This window comes from Momordica charantia, assembly GCF_013281855.1.
Source record: "Momordica charantia cultivar OHB3-1 chromosome 11 unlocalized genomic scaffold, Mcharantia_2.0 BLBB01000011.1, whole genome shotgun sequence".
Classification (NCBI taxonomy): domain Eukaryota; kingdom Viridiplantae; phylum Streptophyta; class Magnoliopsida; order Cucurbitales; family Cucurbitaceae; genus Momordica; species Momordica charantia.
In genome coordinates this window covers 5150932-5168539 of record NW_028275159.1, presented here as the reverse complement: position 1 = coordinate 5168539, position 17608 = coordinate 5150932, and the positions used below count along the sequence as shown (strand labels likewise).

Sequence of the window (17608 nt, the reverse complement as noted above, 5' to 3'; positions counted from 1 at the left end):
GTCTAACAAATAGATGAATATCGTAAAAATTGTGTCTAATTGATTTAATTTATTAGACACTAAATTAAAACATCAATCACTTTTTAGGATACACTGTTAAAAACATTTTGAACTATTCGAACTTTAAAAGTTTAGAAACCAAATATTTTGGAACAAATTAGATACAACTTTGAAAGTTCAGAAACCAAGCCTATAATTTAATGAGAAAAGAGAAAAAAAAAAGTTTAAATCTCATTTGTTGTCGTTGAGAAGAGAGAGAACACCAAGATGGACTGAAGTTGAACAGGGACTCCGTGAATTCCATTGCCACAGAGAGAGACCCATTCCTTAGGGTAAAAAAAAATAACACAGACACACACAGAATCTGGAGCTATGTAATTAATTTAGGTTATGCCTTTTATTCACGGGCATGTCTTCGCTTTATCTTTTTCACTTTTTGTTTTGTTTAAAACCTAATTAATATCATCCAAAGGAAAACCCCCAACTTTAGGCATAAAACACCTTTTTATGTCATGTTATGAGTTAGGGTTTGGTGATGTTGCTAAATTCTTAAAAGGCCAAGTCTCTAAGGCCCTCTCTTATAATTAATTAAGTTGGGGTTTCAAATGTTATTTAACCATTTTTAATAAAATGGGTTTGACTAAATTTTAAATCTTTTGAAAATTTGTCCCCAAAAAAAAAACCCTTTTAAGATGTGTACTTAAGGTGAACATTGGAAAAACCAACACAAAGTGAAGGAAATATTTGAACAGTGTGTAGCTTTGAAAACAAATCTGAGGCACAGCCCCCATAAATTTGGTTTTTAAGATGGGAAAAGTTGGAGAGAGGCAAATCTTTTTATGTGCTATTAAATGCAAAACATGTAGTTGAAGTTGAAGGAAGGGATGGGGTTCGCTTTTTGGCAACAAAAATGAGAATTAATTACACTGAGGCTGCTGGTTTTTCAGTTGGTACTACCTATAGAAACTGCAAACTGGGATGGTATCCTACAAAACTAGGGGCTGAAGCTGAATTATCCCTTAAAAAACCAACAAAATGCATGTCATGTTTCTTCTCCCTGCCCTTCACTTTGCCATTAATTCTCAACCCCAGCCATTCAATAAAAGCAAACAGAGCACAATCATCACTCTTATAAAAGATAAAGTACAGGTTAGTTCCTTCGTCTTTTTTTTTAATCGATAATATATACCTTAACTAAAACTAGTTGAGCAATGCTTGCGTTGGCATGTCAAGTTCCATATCTTTCTACGTGCAATGAGTATAGAAATGTTATGTTATTTTCAAATTATTCGCTTTGGTCCATTTTCTTTCAATTTTAGTTTATTTTAATTCATATACTTTCAAAATGTTCGTTTTGATAACTACTTTTTAAAAACTAAGTCTACACATTATGAAAAACCTTTAATACAAAATTTTAAAATAAATATATTGTGTCATGTTAAAATTGTAGTAAAAAAAATGAGATTAAAAATAAAATTAAAAATTTTAGAAGTACAAAAACCAAAACAAACATTTTGAAAATGCATCAACCAAATTGAACCAAAGTTGAGTACAAAGATCAAAATAACCAAAAACTCAAAGTATAGGACGAGTATATATAGTATTTTAACCTTTATGTATTTCATTTGATTTTCACAATTCAAATGTCAAAGCAATGAAAACGAAGTTTGTAAACCTAAAATGTAAATGGTGTCGTTATTTGATCAAAATTACAATGCACTGTAAATATACGGTTAGAAATTTACTTTAGTCGTGCTGAGAATCTACATAACTAATTATATGATTAGAAAAGTGTACTCAATAGCCCACTTAAGAAGTATTGAAACTAATAAGTAATTCGTAAATTGGAGAAAACATATCACGAATTTGTAATATAGAAGAACAAATGATCTAAAATGATTTTCCATATTTCAAATGTTACAGATTTGCAAGTGATGGGCGGAGAGATTTGAAAGCCTACTAAAGTTTGAACTCGCCTCGCCCAATTTGCAGACATAGAATATGCAACAATTATATGTGCGTGGACAATTAAGCCACTTCTACTATAGCTTTTTACGCAGAACCAGTCCTTGCCTTTCTGAAAGAACAGACAAAACTAGCATTAGCTAATATACTTTCTGAGGCAAACCATTCCCGTCTCCAGCTTACACATGAGAATGACAAATAGAGAGACGATTTTAATTGATGGCAAAATCAAACATTAGAGTTGATGTGTCGATCTGCGACACAATCTTCTCAAACGAACTTTTTCCTGGTGGTTAAAAAAGTATATGAGCTTGTTAATCAGTATTAAAGAACTCCTTCATAAGCTGTAACAAGCGATTGACAAAGCAAGAGAAAATGATACTTGCCTCGGTGCTGTCATGATCATAACGAACCAAGAAAAGACACCTGCAGCCCCTAATATCGTGCATTCTCCTCTGGATTTCAATGATATGGGCGTCATAGTAGATTGCCTGATCCCTCCTCTCCTACAAATTTGAACGCTTTAACGTGAGGTGGACTACAGAGAAATTAGTATTCTACAGGCCGTCCAAAGGGTTTTGCATCAATAGTCACCTGGAAGCAGAGTACAAGGTCCCCAACCTTCACTTTCTGACATTCTGAATGTTCTAGGGGGACAGAACGTTCTCGTACTGCCTGTTTTATATTGACCCATTCATCTTCCTCAGCTCCAAATCCGACAAATCTGACACGCACTTCCTTTAATGAATTGGCAAAATTAATCAGACAATCTATGCATCTGCAAATGAACACTAGCATGCAAGTATATACTCTGCTACTCCTCATATTACATGCATGTACAAGTGTCTCCCTAAGGAAAGTACTCATACATCTAAAACCCAGACACCTTTATGAACAATGACCTCATTCGGTTCAACAAATCAACATACTCAGGCATCATAAATCATAATACAAGAACAAGGGGAGACAATATGTCATGGTTTAAAGACTCACAGCTTCGCCTGAACTAAGAAATCTATGCGTAAGGAACATGGCAACATCATACCTGCACGATATAAGTGGATTGACATCAGAACCCACCAGCAAAAAAATTAGAATGGATAGACAAGCAGTGAGCATAAATTCAGCTTCACCTAAAACCAACATAAATTCAGCTACGACGTAAGATTTAAAATGGCACACTGGTAGTAAGATTTAAAATGGCTACAGAAACATGTAACTCATGCGTATCATGACTTCCCTTGCTTCAAAGAATGGTGATAACAGGTGAAAACCAGAATATTAGAAAAACAGTCTTTATATTATTGAAGGGTTGGGCACAATGAAACTCAAAGATACTGCGCAACTTATCCCATCTAGGTCACTGTCTCTTCTATCTGCTGATATCCATAGCATTGTTTTGGTGTCATTATTTTTATATCTCAAATCCTCTTCTTTGCAATCCGTAAAAGCATGAATTCAGGCATATGTTTCCAGCTTAAATACCACCAGAGCAAATACAAAGACAAGGACCCAAAGATGCAACCAACCAAACAGACCAACTTTACAAATAAAAATTATCGGTAGTGGTTTCTTCATGTACCATGCACCATCCTTTGATGACCTTGCTTCAAATTCCAACTCTGATAAATCTGGGCTCTTCTCACCTGCTTTTAAATAAAGATCATTAGCACGCGAAGGAGGAGGAAAAACTCAAGAGGGTGCAAATGCACCTTATAGTTATATCATTATATGCCTAACCAACTCTAGAGGGCTAGCTACACCCAAACCTTGGTACGACACAACCTACCCTCTAGCTCAAGAACCTTCCTAATGATATATACCCAACCCATAGAATTACAACTAACTCTCAGGGGATACATTTCCCTTTTGCCCTTTCTAGAACAAACATCAACTATTGGAGGCTATCAAAATCTCAATAATTCAAATTATAGATCTCTCCAAAGCGTCATTTGAATTGTTCCAAATAAAAATTAATGGTTTATGTATGGTCAAGAGTGCATGCACAATGGGTTGCAGTTAGAGTTGAAACTAGAAAGGAGCAGTCATTTAACATTGAACTGTTCTACAGCTGAGAAACTTTGCCTTCTAAAACATTGGACAGAAATGCATAGATAAAGTTACCTTCGGGGACTTGAGAACTTTCTTGAGTCTTATTTGAAGTGCAAGCTTTGGGAATTTCAGTCATCCTCTTTTCAATTTTTGGAAAGTCTTGCAATCTATTTTGGAACCAATTGTGTACCTGTAACAATATAACATGGTGTGAAGACAAATTTTCACCTGAACCTTTTTTTTCCCTTCTGAAACAAGAAAATGCAAAAGACTGCCACATAAAGAAGCAGTAAAATAAAGAAAGGAAGATGGAAGAAAATAGAGGGGAAAAAAACATCTCAGGAGACCTGTATAAAACTCTACTGTTGTGATGAGGGAAGACTTGCCGTGGTGCAAGATTCCAAACCTAACTCCGTTTTTTTTTTTTTGAAACATAAGTTTTATATACAAGAGGGCACTAACAGCCTAAGGGTTGGGGGTAGAGGGAACCTCCACCCAAGAGCAACTTAAGGAGAGCTTTTCAATTGTTCATAAACATGCCTAAGGTTTTAGTTACAAAAGAATTAAACCTAACCCCGTTACAAAATCAAACTTCAAAATGCATTTTTATTCTTCTCCTGCCAAACACCCACTAGTGACCAACAAAATCCCCTGCCAAATAATGACCCTTCCACAAAAATGGAAGAACAAGCATTTCCTCAAGAAAGCCCTTCAAACCAAAATTAAAGGCAGAACTCACAACAAGGACCTGCAGGATTTTGCACCAAAAGTCATGAGAAAAGGGGCTACGAAGTACTAAATATTTCTGAGCTTTGCGGTCATATTTGACAAATGCACTACAAGGTTGCAAGTACACGAAAGCATACCTCCTGTGAATAGAGTTGTCGGATTTGATCCTCCCATGGGATACAATCCATGCAAAGCACTGAACTTAACAATGCACTTAAAGGCCCAAAGTCTACTAGAAGAGTTGAGTACAGGAAGTTCAACTTGAAGAAACAATTTGGGGCAAAGAGGACCATAAGTGAAGGAACTAACGGACTGAATAAATTTTCTGATAGGTTGCATCAAACTTCAATGAAACAAAAACCAATGTACGAAAAGGGAGAGAGAGATGGTATCACCCGATCACAGGTCAAGGAATAACAACAGGGCCTCCCAATTGGCTTTAGTTTGAAGAATCGAGTAGATTCAAGATTTCAATTCAGAGATGTCCAATAAGAATACTCTGCACTCTTTTATCCTTCTCCAAAGGTTAGAGGAGAATCCCACTAATCAATTTAAGGGAGGTGTCCCAAAAATTAAGATTTGATCCTGAACACTCGATTAAGCTCATGCCACAATCTATCTCTCTCTCCACCAGGAAATCTCCACGATGATTTTTGAGAAAAAAAATGTTAATCAAGTTCTCTTTGCAAAATATACAGCAATATAAGTAGAATAATATTTCAAAAACAACAGAATAAGCAAAAAATAAACAATGTGACAACCTCCGTCCACTTTATTATAGGCTTCCCAGCACGACCAGAGGACCGACTGTATAGACATGGAATGCCAAAACAAGAGAACTCGACATTATACATACATCATATACATTAAAAGATTAATTAAAAGTTTTCTGATAAACGAGAAAAATGAAACTCACTTGAAACCTTTGGTAACTTTTTGAGAAAATTCTCGATTAAGCAATTGTTCTCCTGATTCCTCTAGCAATTTCTCCATTTTCTCTATCTGTTTGCAAGGGTTAAACCCAAAGGGGTAGGGGGAGCTAAAATGAATTTTCCTGTTACATTATAAAAGGAATGTACAACAAACTCTCGACCCAAAACAAATTATGAATTGATGCCAATGAATATTTTAATAAAAGAATATATATAAATATGCCTTCAGAGCCCTGAATATCCTGAGAACAAAATTTCTCAGAGAACTCTTTTTTATTAGAGGGAAAAATAAATAAATAAAAAACTACATTTCTTTAAAATGTAGTTGCAAATAGGAACAAGAGGCTTGGTCCTCTACCAGTAGAAAAATGAAGATTACATTGGATAGAGAATAACAACAAAAGCTGTATGTAATTAGTTCTGCTTCCCATGAGGATTTTCATCTTTACTTTAATAGAAAACAGAATTTTCATTAAGATAAATAGCACATGAAAATGGGACCACGCAAGAAAACATTGGTCCGGGTGCACATAGAGGCAAAGACTGGAGAATTTTACAGGTGCGCTTCCCAGCTAGTGGAAATCAAAACACGCGAACACATAGAGAGTCCTTAATAACAAAAGATGCTGGAGAAAATAATTTTTCTTTCCTCCTCACATTTTCATCTGCATAACTATATTTCATTATGATGAAAAAATTAGGAAGACTCGCTAGCTCTTCGTAAGAAGGTGCTAAAATTTTGTATCTGAAACAAGAATGAGGGATGGATTCTGAGGTAGATGATATTGAAATAGTAATCCTTTCTCGGTATAGGTGGAAAAAGAATAGTTGATTCCTAACCTATAATTCCCTCTCGTCTCGTCTCGACTTTCAAAGGTAGAATAATATATATAAGAGATTAACTGTGCCCTAATGTTGAGCTTAGCTTTTGGGTACTACTAGAAATGTTGAAGGCTATAGAAACGAAGTTCAGTGGAAGTTGAACACCGATGAGGCCTGGAAACCGACGAAAAAAATTGAAGAAAATCAACAATGATTCCACATAACCCTTATTGTTTGCTGATGAAATATGTTGAACGATAAGAAACATGTACTCGCAAAACGAAATCAAGTCCATTCATTCATCGTTAGCTATTGACAAATTGTTTCAAATTATGCAATAGTTCACACATGTGTGGCCTCCATTGCACTCAAGATCATCAAAACAAAAGATCCTTGGGGCATTATCATTGAAGAACAGAGACAAAATGCTTATGAGTCAGTGTCCTGTGCAACACAAATAGTTTGAAATTCTACTTTGACGCCAAGATAGTTAAATAAATGGAGATTTCCAAAAGCATGAATGATGTTCCTACCTCGGCCTTGGTAAATCCAGAAAAGACCTGTCTCTCTCTGGGGCGGAGTCGCTCCATTGTCGACTGTTTCCTTCGCTCGATTTTGGACCCAACCCAGGCGTGTTTCCTCCGCTTTTCAGTTCCACGCCTCGTCGAAGAGAAATTCCCAAACGGGCCGCCTCGACGGGTCCCCCAGCCACGGTGTGCCTCCGGGGCTTTTGAGGGGCTTTTCCTCTTCTTCTTCTTTTTTCCTTTTTAGTGTTAAATTTCCGTGTCTATGAGTTGGATATCAACGCGACCAAATTCACATTTCCTATTCTATCAGCAAGTATTATTAATACGGACGTAATATTAATAATAATAATAATAATAATTCAACTTAATTAACGAAATTAAGAGGACTTTCTTTTCTAATAATGTAAACAAATAAAAATAAAAACAACAATAGGTTTGAAAATATTTCCAAAAGTATAGTAGAAGACTCGCGTCCTTTGTCCTTGTGTGAATTGGAGCCACGCGGGCGATAAAAATTGTGTACATTGTACACGATTTCACTACATCAGGTCCCCACCCCTTTTATTCTTTTCTTTTTTTCCCTTGATAATACTTCTTTTTTTTCTCGGATGCACTTGTCCAACATATATAACAATGTGGCGTCAACATCGTGACCGATGAGTATTATATTTCTTTAATTAATTAATTAATTATGATATTAATTTAAATTTATATGCTAATTTTTTATTTTTTATTTTTTTCGAATTTTTTTGTGAGTGAAATGTAAGACATTGCAGTAGAACATAATATATCGCAGTTGGATTCTTTATGTGAAATTTATTCAAATCATAAACATCTGGAAGGGTACTAGTAGACCAGTTTCTTCCAACTTTGAGAGGAGGCGCGCTCGTAGGTTCCAAATTCAGCCGGCAAATTTAAATTTGTATACTTTTCGAATTCAACCGACAAATTATTATGGTTAATAAATTTTACAAAAAAAATTGAGTGAACTCATGTACATTGTACACGACTTATTGAAAATCGTGTACGATGTACATAAGTTCAGTACATACACGATTTATTCCACGTCACCTTCCACATGTAAAACATGTACATTGTACATATTTTTGACTAACTCCACTATCCTATTTTTGTCAATAGTTTTGAAATTCACCATATTTCATATTTTTATTATTTTATTTACATTTTTTAATTTTATTTTATAATTTACATTAAATTTGTAATTTCTTTTTTAATTTATATTATTTGAAAATTTTGTCCTTTTTTATTGATTTAAAGGTGTATTTATAATTGTTTATTTTGTTTTCTAAATTTTCATCAATATTTGGCCTATTGAAATTGTTAATGAAGTTATTTCAAGGTATCATCGCTTCGGTTAATTACTATAACCCTTATATATTTTTAGCGTCATGGAGTTAGATTAGTGAGTTATTACGATTTATTTGATGGATAGCTGCTTTTAAGCCCACCTCATGGTTGTCATCCTTTGATCACTTTCTTTTCCACTAAGTGGTTGCTTGGGAACTTTAGAATAGAATCTAGATTGTCTTTGTTTCAACTTTGGGCCTAACAAGGAAAACACGAAGGGTATAAAAAGGAAAACTTGCAACTTTATTTTTTTTTTTTTAATTCAATCATATGGAGTGGAGGTTTGAATATCTAATATTATGGTCGATGATGCATTTATTGACCAGAGATGTTCAAGTTGACAAATTGTACTCCGATATATTTGATACCAAAAGCAAATCAAATAGTGAAGTAATAATTAAAATCTATAATATAGGCTAGAGACTACTAATCTCTTATATTTAAATATTATAGATATATATTATAGATATGTTGATTAATCCTATGTGGACAAATAATCTACAAACATATGTGAAATTTAGAATCTTAACGGGAACGTAAGGAAAAAGAACGTTGAATTATAAAAGTGCTCCTTAACTTGAAGGTAGGTTTCAATAACGTCACTCAACTTTTAAAAATTCAATTTTGATTCTTAAATTTTAAATGTATTGATTTTAACGGAAAACTAACAAGATTGTTTTTAAAATAATTTAAAAAATCAAGGATTAAAATAAAACATTTGAAACGAGAAAGATATAACTAAAACATTTCCAAAGGCATAATTGAAAAGCACTCAAATTCAAATGAATAATTGAAAATCACTCAAATTCAAAGGAATGACTGTCTATATTATATACCATAAGAGGCATTACCACATTTCCTGACAAAAAAAAAAGTCATCACCACATCATTTGTAACAGAAAAGTTAATGGAAAGGGAATTTTAAAACAAATCTAAAGTTTAAAGGAAAAAAAAACGAAATTTAGGTCGAGGAATATTACCAAAATCAAAAGAAAAAACACGAAAAGAAAACTGCTGGGGTAAAACTGTAAAATTCCGAAGCGCGTGGTACTTACGCCAATATGCAATTTAAATTGCCGCCAAAGGGTAAAACTGTAAAATTCCGAAGAGCGTGGCACTTAAGCCAACATGTAGAATAAACTGCCGCCAAACGGTAAGACTGTAAAAGTTTTTGAAGCGCGTGGTACTCACGCCAACACGTCGTATAAATAAACCGGGACCGGACCTAGTCCGTAAGGAGCCAAAGACGAAAGATAACACGATACGAAGAACAGAAGCGAGGATGGGTCGCTCCCTTCTCTCCCACTTCCTCGTCCTCTCACAGTCGTCTCCTCGCTTTACGCCTTCTCTGTACGTACTTCGCTCCCTCCTTCAACTCTCAATCGCACACACATTCGCGCAATATCAAATGCAGGGAAATTTGAGAACAACGTTTGCTATTTCTAAGTCGGATTCAACTTTCGAGCAGATCATTTTGCGCGTTTGGAAGCAAATACTCCAAGACTCACTCTCTAATTGGCAACAGTTCCCGATGTTACTGTAATATCTCCGTCACGGAGCCTGCTGCGCCGGAGCGTCCTCCCAGTTCCGTGAAGTAATTCTGTTTTCTACTGCATTCACTATACCTGATCTCGAATTTTTCTCGTTTTTATGGTATGAAGCATTGTCGTGGATCGAGAATATAATCTACTATGTTTCTGAGATTTCATTGTTCGCAACTATATAAATTTTCAAGTCGTTAGGTCTACATTTGCCAGCGAAACTTCGCAGAAGCAGTAAGATAAACATTCGATAGCGGTTGGTTTGTGGAAGATGGCTTGTGTTGTTGGATAACTTTTAAAGCAGAGGTGGTAGCCCTCGGCAAACTTCTGACGTCTGCCTTTTCAAGTTTGAGATTCACAGTGCTGCTCTCTATGATGCAGATGCCTCGGAATTGTTGACACCGGTTTACTTGGATGAATGGAGCGACACTGCCATTATTCTTCGTTCCACATTGCTCCCTTATTTTACCATTCTCTTTTTAATTTATGGATGCTTTTGTTAGAATATATATTTTTTGTGAGTACCTTGCCCCGTCGTGCAATTAAATGAAGTCGAATATTGCTTTTCCAGGCAGAGGATAGTATCCGGTGTTCAGCCAACAGGCTCCATTCACCTTGGTAATTATCTAGGTGCAATAAAGAATTGGATTTCACTTCAGGTTTATATTACTTCCGATACTTACACGGCTTTACAGATCATTTACAAGTTTGCAACGATGTCTCTGCTTGTATACTCCTCCTTCCTTGTTTGGAATCGGACATGTTAATTTGTTACATACTAGGTTGAATAGCGTCAGTATCTTTTATGGATAGCTCCCTGAAAGAGTTTGTTTTAACGTAGATTCGTAGTGTTTGAAGTAATGAAGGCTAGGCCCAGTGCTTCTTGTATTACAAATTAACCGTTGCTACTTCAGACCTAAGTAGCTATAGAAATAAATCAGTACCTTGGGAGCTGACTGTGCTGCCGCTTGAACCATCAAAACATACCCAGGACCTTGAATCTAGGTTTAGGTTCCTAACGATTCATCCATGAAAAGGAAAAAAAGAAAAGAAGAAAAAGAAGAGTTTATATATAGGCAGGGTATAAGTTTATTGGCCCTACGATTCCCACGTAATAACCCGAGAGATTTGTTTCAAACTTGTCACCATTCATTTTCCTCACATGTTAGCTACAATGAAATTTGAATACCCAGCTGCTGTGCACAAGTTATTTTTCTTTTGCCTCTATATTTTTGCTCCCTCTCTCCTACTATTTGTTTCTTCTAAAAAGAGATTTCTCAAAGTCATTTTTGTCATTATTATTATTTTGAATTTAACGTCAATAGTAATAAATTTAAAGGAACAAAACATGCTGCATACCATTCCCTCCGTGGTCGAAATGTTATTGGTATAAACTCGTGAAGAAGTTAATCCTTCTTAGCTGCATGCATATCTGGACATGGTTAGCGATGTTATCATTTTCAATTTTGTTTTATTCACATGCTTAATGAAAATGATACCATGATAATTGTCATGCAAAAATTACTATGTTTTCATGACTTTCCCAGAAATAACATAAAATGCTTCTACTCTTATATTGTTGTAGGATTTCACTATTCATGTTATTCTTTTTGTGCAGGATACGTATGATACTCTCTTCTTCATTGTGGATCTCCATGCGGTATGTTTAGACAATTTATTTTTTCATTTTTGTTAATCATGCACAGATTCTTATCTTCTGGCTTCCTCAGTTTAGTGCCTCAGGCTTTTGACTATTATCAGAGTGTCTTTCATTGTGCATGTGAATCTTGGTATGACTTTACGTCTTATTTGTTTACTGAGAAACCATCAAATACCTCCCTACAAATGGTCAGAACTTCTAGTACAAGAAAATTTATTTTGTTGAAGAAATTGTTGAAAGCGGTTGAAAATAGTAATTTTTTTTAGATGAGGTTGGGAAAGAATTAAGGGGTGGGTTTGACTATCAAGAAGAACCAAAGGTGCTGTGTTGATGTCTGTGCGCAAGCAATTGAAAGAGATATAAAGTTTGGCTCTGTAGGTTTTTATTTGACACCCGAACTTTCCAAGTGAGATATGCTGAGGTGTTGTCTCATTTTCATCATTGTTATTCCAATTTTCAATTCTGTATCAACTTAAGCACTCTTTCCATAATCCACATATACTTTTCTCAAATGGTGCACAGTGTCTTGGTGAAGGGAGGCCTTAGTTTGATGTTCAACTTTAAAGGCAAAAGCGTTTGAAGGTTTATTTTTGGGAGGCTGTCAAGAAAATGAATGGTTGTAACTGCATCCGTCTATCATTCAAATATAATTTTAAGATATGATATTCATTACCGGAATAAACTAATTGTAATCTTATGTAATATAGTATTTTTTTATTAGGACCTTTTTATGATAGTCTTTGGGTTTTTCTGCTATTTGACAATTGTACCTTACATTTTTTGTTTTTATTATTTTCATTGCTTCCAGATCACGTTACCTTATGATACACAGCAACTATATAAAGCAACAAGAGATACAGCAGCTATTTACTTGGCATGTGGTGTGGATACCTCCAAGGTTTGGTGTGTGGCATGTGTCTGTATCAATGAGTAGATATGTAGAAAGTTTATGTGGCTCTCTCTTTCTGTATCACAAAAGGGACTTTTATGTAGTTATTGTGTAAAACTTTAGAACGCCTGAAGCTGTGGAAGATATATGAATAAAATTGAAATGGACTATACTGCAGGCTTCTGTTTTCGTTCAGTCTCACGTCCGTGCTCATGTAGAGCTGATGTGGCTGCTTAGTTCAACCACTCCAATTGGTTGGCTGAACAGGATGATTCAATTTAAGGAGAAATCACACAAGGCGGTGCGTTGGCTGTATGATATTTCTGTTTTTTGTTTCCAAATTACTTGCGTACGTTTTATATGGGAAAAGGATGTTTTCTTTGAGTTTTCATTGTGCATATCATGATAAAACATTGAGACCTTGTCAAGGGAAGGCATACACTAGAAGGAAATTCTGATTGACAGACTTCTAAATCTGTCAGTGAGGTGTTTTGAGTTGTATTCATTGTCTGCACATTATTGTTTAAATTTTGTCTGCTTCAAAGCATAAAATCTTAAAGTAAAGTCCCCTGAAAAGGATGACCAAATCAAAGCAAGCATTTATACCCTTTTTGGAATACTGAAAGGAAAACTTGATGCCTTGGCCATTGAGGACCTCAAAAATTATCAACCAGTTTGTGTTAAATTTATGTTTGTCATCATGCTTCTGAAGTCATGTTTTTATTGAAAGTGGTTTCTCAAAACTCACTGTACCTTCTCATGTCATTTAGCATCTACGGTCTACCTTGATTTGGTAATTCAGATTGGAATCTGATACTGCTTACATGGTTTGGATATTGTAGGGAGATGAAAATGTTGGTGTTGCACTTCTCACATATCCTGTCCTTATGGCTTCTGATATTCTTCTATATCAGGTGGTCTACCCAACATGCACCCATTCCCTTGTATATTAATGTGTGAAATTTTACTTCAGGGCGAAATTTGTTCTGTATTTTCATTAATAAAAAACACTCGGAAATTTTATTAGGTTGCTTCTTGGTAGCCAATTACTACTGATGTTTATCTCATCCTGTTGTCTCGTCTTTGATAATAGCTGCTAAGGGTTTAAAGGCTTAGTTCGACATTATATATTACAGCTTTGGCTTATGTCAACTATTTCTTTTTGTCGTTTTGCCTTCATTCTGTTATTATTTTTTCCCTATTTGCATAACATGTATGGATGATGCCTAACTTATTTCAAATCGTGTAGAATTTTAGATATTGTTTAGCCTATTGAGATCAATTAAGCATTTTCCCTACATACTCATTTAAACATTGGTAATTGCAAGGACTATATAGGTGTTAATGTAATATGTTCTACAGTCAGATTTTGTCCCAGTTGGTGAGGATCAAAAGCAGCATCTTGAGTTGACTCGTGAGTTGGCTGAACGTGTTAATTATCTATATGGTGGAAGGAAGTGGAAGAAATTAGGAGGGTGAGAGTCAGTTATGTTTCACGTCGAACTGTTTCTGTTCACAACCAAATGGAAAAAATAATTTATTTGACTGCTTGTACTTATTATTTAATGAATGCAGGAAAGGTGGGGTTATTTTCAAGGTGGATTTCTGCTCTTCCTCTACTTGATATCATGATACGTCATGCTATTGGAAATAGTCCTCAACCTTTATCCTAATGTAGGTTCCTGAGCCACTTATACCTCCAGCTGGAGCACGGGTTATGTCCCTCACTGATGGTCTTTCTAAGGTACATTTACAAATTTTGCTAAATAGAAGGTTCGGAAATATGTTTACATTGAGGTAATTATTAATTTTATTTGTTTCAAATTGAAATATGAGTAAGATGGTACTGCCCACTCTTAACTTATCAAAGTCTCTTATGGTTCATGTTCCAGATGTCCAAATCTGCACCTTCTGATCAATCCAGAATCAATCTTCTCGACCCAAAAGATGTAATTGAGCTTTATCCTTTAACATATTTTAGTTCAACAACATGAGGATTCAGTTGTTAACTACTTGTCCTTGAAGCTTAAACAAGCTTAAACAAACGAATATCTTTGGTTGTTCAGTTGTTCTCTGCTGTCTTTGATTTAATATCGTGTCAAATCTTTCCTGCAATGTAGGTAATTGTGAACAAGATAAAGCGTTGCAAAACTGACTCATTTCCAGGGTCAGTCCAAAAGCCTTAAATATTATCTTGTGATTTCTATTATAATGTTCTGTTATGCTTTGTAAAATTTAAAAATTTGTTTCTATTGGCACAAATTTTATGAGGTATTTATATACTGAAGTTGTCAACGATATTCCAATCTTGTCTCTTGTGAATTACACAGGTTGGAATTTGACAATCCTGAAAGACCTGAATGCAACAATCTTCTTACAATTTACCAACTTGTTTCTGGAAAAACAAAAGAGGTGTTCTACCTAGACAAGTTGGAATTTTAACCTTCTAAAATTGGGTATTGCTAATAGTTTCCATTGCAGGATGTTAAGCAGGAGTGCAAAAATATGAATTGGGGAACATTTAAAATCCTTTTAGCGGATGCTCTGGTCGATCATCTACATCCTATCCAGGTTTGCTTCTAATTATGATACTCTTTAGGAGGTAAGATGCATCTAGTGGCGTGCAAGTGTTAAAAAGATATATATATTTTTTATTTTTATGTTTTTATAAAGCAAATAAAGGAAGCAATAAGGTGAAAATTTTGTTAAAAGGAACAGATTGCCTCTATGAACTTAGTCTGGAAGTAGAATGGTTAAGATACGCCTTGGAATACTTGATTGTCACTCCTTCAAATCTGAAGTTTTTTTTTCTTCTTTTTTTTTTGGGATAAGAAATGATAAAACATGTACTGATCTCCCCAACCAAAACAAGATAATGGCCAAGTGACAAGGCTGCCCATTTCCTAAGACGAGGAGTGAGGTGAAAGGCTTCCGATATGGAGAAATTTCAAAAAGATTTGTGTAAAGCACTCTAATTTGAGGATGTAAACTGTACTGAATCCCAAAAAGTTAAAAAAGAATCTGGTCTATCTGAAAAGATTCTGTCATTTTCTTTCCTAGAGGCATTTGTTTCAATAACTCTTGCTTTGTTACTAAACCACCAATTTGAAAGCAAATATGGAAGCCAATCTTCAATATTCTCAGCAGGGCAACAAACCAATCCAAAACATTGACAAATAAAATTCCAGATTTCCACCCCTTCGAAGCAGATCAGATTCTTTTACTGTATTTGTTACTGGGAGGCTTAATATGATAGGCATGATAAACCTTTCATTCGCTTGGGGATATGAGGGAACTAATGTGAAGAAGAGTAGGGAAGTTAGTTAGAGGTAGGGTATGTTTTGTACGTGTGGGGACTTGTAGGCCCTTCTCTGTTATCAGTTATGCATGGTATATGTAGGGGGGAAAGGACTGTTGGTCATCACGTATGTAGGGGCTATTTTGGGAGAGATCGAACCTCTCAAATGTCTGAACCTGTTATGTTTTCCTCTTTTATCTTCAAGTATAGAGCATTACCAATATTTACACTCCCAAATTATCCATTACAATACTCTCGATGTGATGCTAAAAAGACATCCCAACCCTGAAATCTCTTTCTAAACATGTGCCCTTGTGCAACGAGAGATCCCAGATCATTTTTTTCCACTTTTCTCCTTTGCTCAGAATCTCCAAGATTCTCTCTTTAAAGAGTTTAACCTGGTATGGTGCTTTCCTCGGTCCACCTCTTCAGCAATTGAACAAATTATAGTGGTTCACTCTTATAAGAAGAGAGGTCAAGTCATTGGGAGAATGGTATTAAAGGAATTTTACGGAAATTTAGGATGGCAAGGAATTACAGAACTCTGTTTTGTAATGAACATTCTTTTTTGACCAATGTCAATTGCAGAAACTTTGTGCACCTCTTGGCTTGTAGAAATGGTTTTCTATGTCGTTTACTTGTTTCTACGTGGCAAGAAAATGATTGTTATTTCTCGTTCAATGCTCTGCTATTTCTTTCACTTATCCCTGAACTTTGCATTACAAGTCCTTCCTCGGATTTTTTTGTGTTTATATGTGATTGACAGCACAAGTTATTCTTTATTAATCTTCAATTTAGATCTCTACTATGCAGGTCCGCTACAAGGAAATTATATCTGATTCAGCTTATTTGGATGAAGTCCTGGCCGAAGGTGCTAGAAAAGCTGCAGGTATTGCTGATGCTACTGTCAATAATGTCTATCAAGCCATGGGGTTCTTTCGGAGATGAACAGAATCGAGCGACCATGATAGATTCTCTAGGATAAACATTAATGAAACCACGACCTTGAAGAAATGGTAAGTTCCCGCTGTTTATAAGTTTTTGTAGAATACAAGCTAGCATATTGTTTATGACAGACATTAAAGGCTGCAAAATTCTTTGATGCAGTTTTTATTTAGCATTATTACCATTTTTTCTGTAAAGGTTAACTTATTGGGCATCATATATACGGTGACGTGTGATAACTTGTTAGTTGGACACCTAACGAAAAATTGCGTACCATGACGGTTCAAGATGTCTGCAGGAATGAGATCTTTTCTGTCAATGAACTCTTTCCAGTATAGAAAAGAAGTTTTTGGATTTGGTAATAACTTTTCTTGTTATTTCGAGTAGCCATGCAGTATTTTCTTATTTTGCTCTTTTTTTTTCTTCCTTCAAGAAAATTGGGAATTGTAAATATTGGACAGGCATGCCAAATTTGAACCTCAATAGGTTTGACTTTAATTGTGCGATATGCGAGTCAACGTAGTATATAATGTCAAGAAGTAGGGAATTATCATACTCCAACTACAAAATTGTATAAAGTCTTGCATTAGCCGCACCGATATTCCAGCAGAATCTTTCTTCCTTTTTTCTTTCACAAAATCATTTGTGAAAAAGAAAAGTGCACGAAAGCTAAAAAGGGTCTCAAAAAGGGCTTATAAAAGTGAAAGTGGAAAATTATCATGGCTTAAATCGTATCTAGTTAAGTGGAATGTAGGGGTCCGCCACTAGGATTGGTGCAAGAATTTTGTTATGCCAATGGTGATGATACTCACTTCTCTACTGATTTTGGAGTTTACAATTAAATTTAGAAACTTGACTTCTTAGGGTTAATTTTGACAAC

At 35.2% G+C, this 17608-nt stretch overlaps 2 protein-coding genes across 6 annotated transcripts; one reads left to right on the top strand and one right to left on the bottom strand.

The window, feature by feature from the left end:
- Window positions 1-1886: 1886 nt before the first annotated feature.
- On the bottom strand, window positions 1887-7291 carry LOC111010903 (protein SAWADEE HOMEODOMAIN HOMOLOG 1). 3 transcript variants are annotated; one of them, XM_022284482.2, is made up of 9 exons: window positions 7034-7291; window positions 5663-5748; window positions 5508-5553; window positions 4090-4207; window positions 3548-3611; window positions 2959-3010; window positions 2560-2703; window positions 2352-2471; window positions 1887-2251 (listed from the first exon to the last, which is right to left on the bottom strand). In XM_022284482.2, exons 1-9 carry the CDS (start codon window positions 7088-7090, stop codon window positions 2201-2203), a joined length of 738 nt encoding a protein of 245 aa, XP_022140174.1. In that variant the 5' UTR covers window positions 7091-7291; the 3' UTR covers window positions 1887-2200. The 3 variants fall into 3 exon arrangements, with proteins under 3 accessions (XP_022140174.1, XP_087976357.1, XP_022140179.1); XM_088120231.1 differs by having other exon boundaries at window positions 5663-5800; window positions 7034-7290; XM_022284487.2 differs by lacking the exons at window positions 5508-5553; window positions 5663-5748 and having other exon boundaries at window positions 7034-7289.
- Window positions 7292-9590: 2299 nt separating this feature from the next.
- OVA4 (Nucleotidylyl transferase superfamily protein) lies at window positions 9591-17017 on the top strand. Of its 3 annotated transcripts, none has more exons than XM_022276367.2 (15): window positions 9591-9745; window positions 9864-9989; window positions 10508-10595; window positions 11555-11596; window positions 12405-12494; window positions 12664-12786; window positions 13328-13399; window positions 13848-13960; window positions 14061-14082; window positions 14164-14229; window positions 14378-14434; window positions 14606-14652; window positions 14816-14897; window positions 14967-15056; window positions 16597-17017. In XM_022276367.2, the coding sequence occupies exons 1-15, from the start codon at window positions 9678-9680 to the stop codon at window positions 16729-16731; spliced, it is 1221 nt and encodes a 406-aa protein (XP_022132059.1). In that variant the 5' UTR covers window positions 9591-9677; the 3' UTR covers window positions 16732-17017. The 3 variants fall into 3 exon arrangements, with proteins under 3 accessions (XP_022132059.1, XP_087975918.1, XP_087975919.1); XM_088119792.1 differs by having other exon boundaries at window positions 16582-17017; XM_088119793.1 differs by lacking the exon at window positions 13328-13399 and having other exon boundaries at window positions 16582-17017.
- Window positions 17018-17608: the final 591 nt, after the last annotated feature.

Bases quoted from the DNA above. Each gene is read 5' to 3' on its own strand.
- LOC111010903 (XM_022284482.2), bottom strand. From the start codon at position 7,090: ATGGAGCGACTCCGCCCCAGAGAGAGACAGGTCTTTTCTGGATTTACC. The intron at 4,208-5,507 runs GTTGTCACATTG...ATATTGTTACAG, and splicing joins CTATAATAAAGTGGACGGAG to GTACACAATTGGTTCCAAAA. The intron at 2,472-2,559 runs GTGACTATTGAT...TCAAATTTGTAG, and splicing joins ACCTTGTACTCTGCTTCCAG to GAGAGGAGGGATCAGGCAAT.
- OVA4 (XM_088119792.1), top strand. From the start codon at position 9,678: ATGGGTCGCTCCCTTCTCTCCCACTTCCTCGTCCTCTCACAGTCGTCT. The intron at 12,495-12,663 runs GTTTGGTGTGTG...ACTATACTGCAG, and splicing joins GTGGTGTGGATACCTCCAAG to GCTTCTGTTTTCGTTCAGTC. The intron at 15,057-16,581 runs GTTTGCTTCTAA...TCTTCAATTTAG, and splicing joins ATCATCTACATCCTATCCAG to ATCTCTACTATGCAGGTCCG.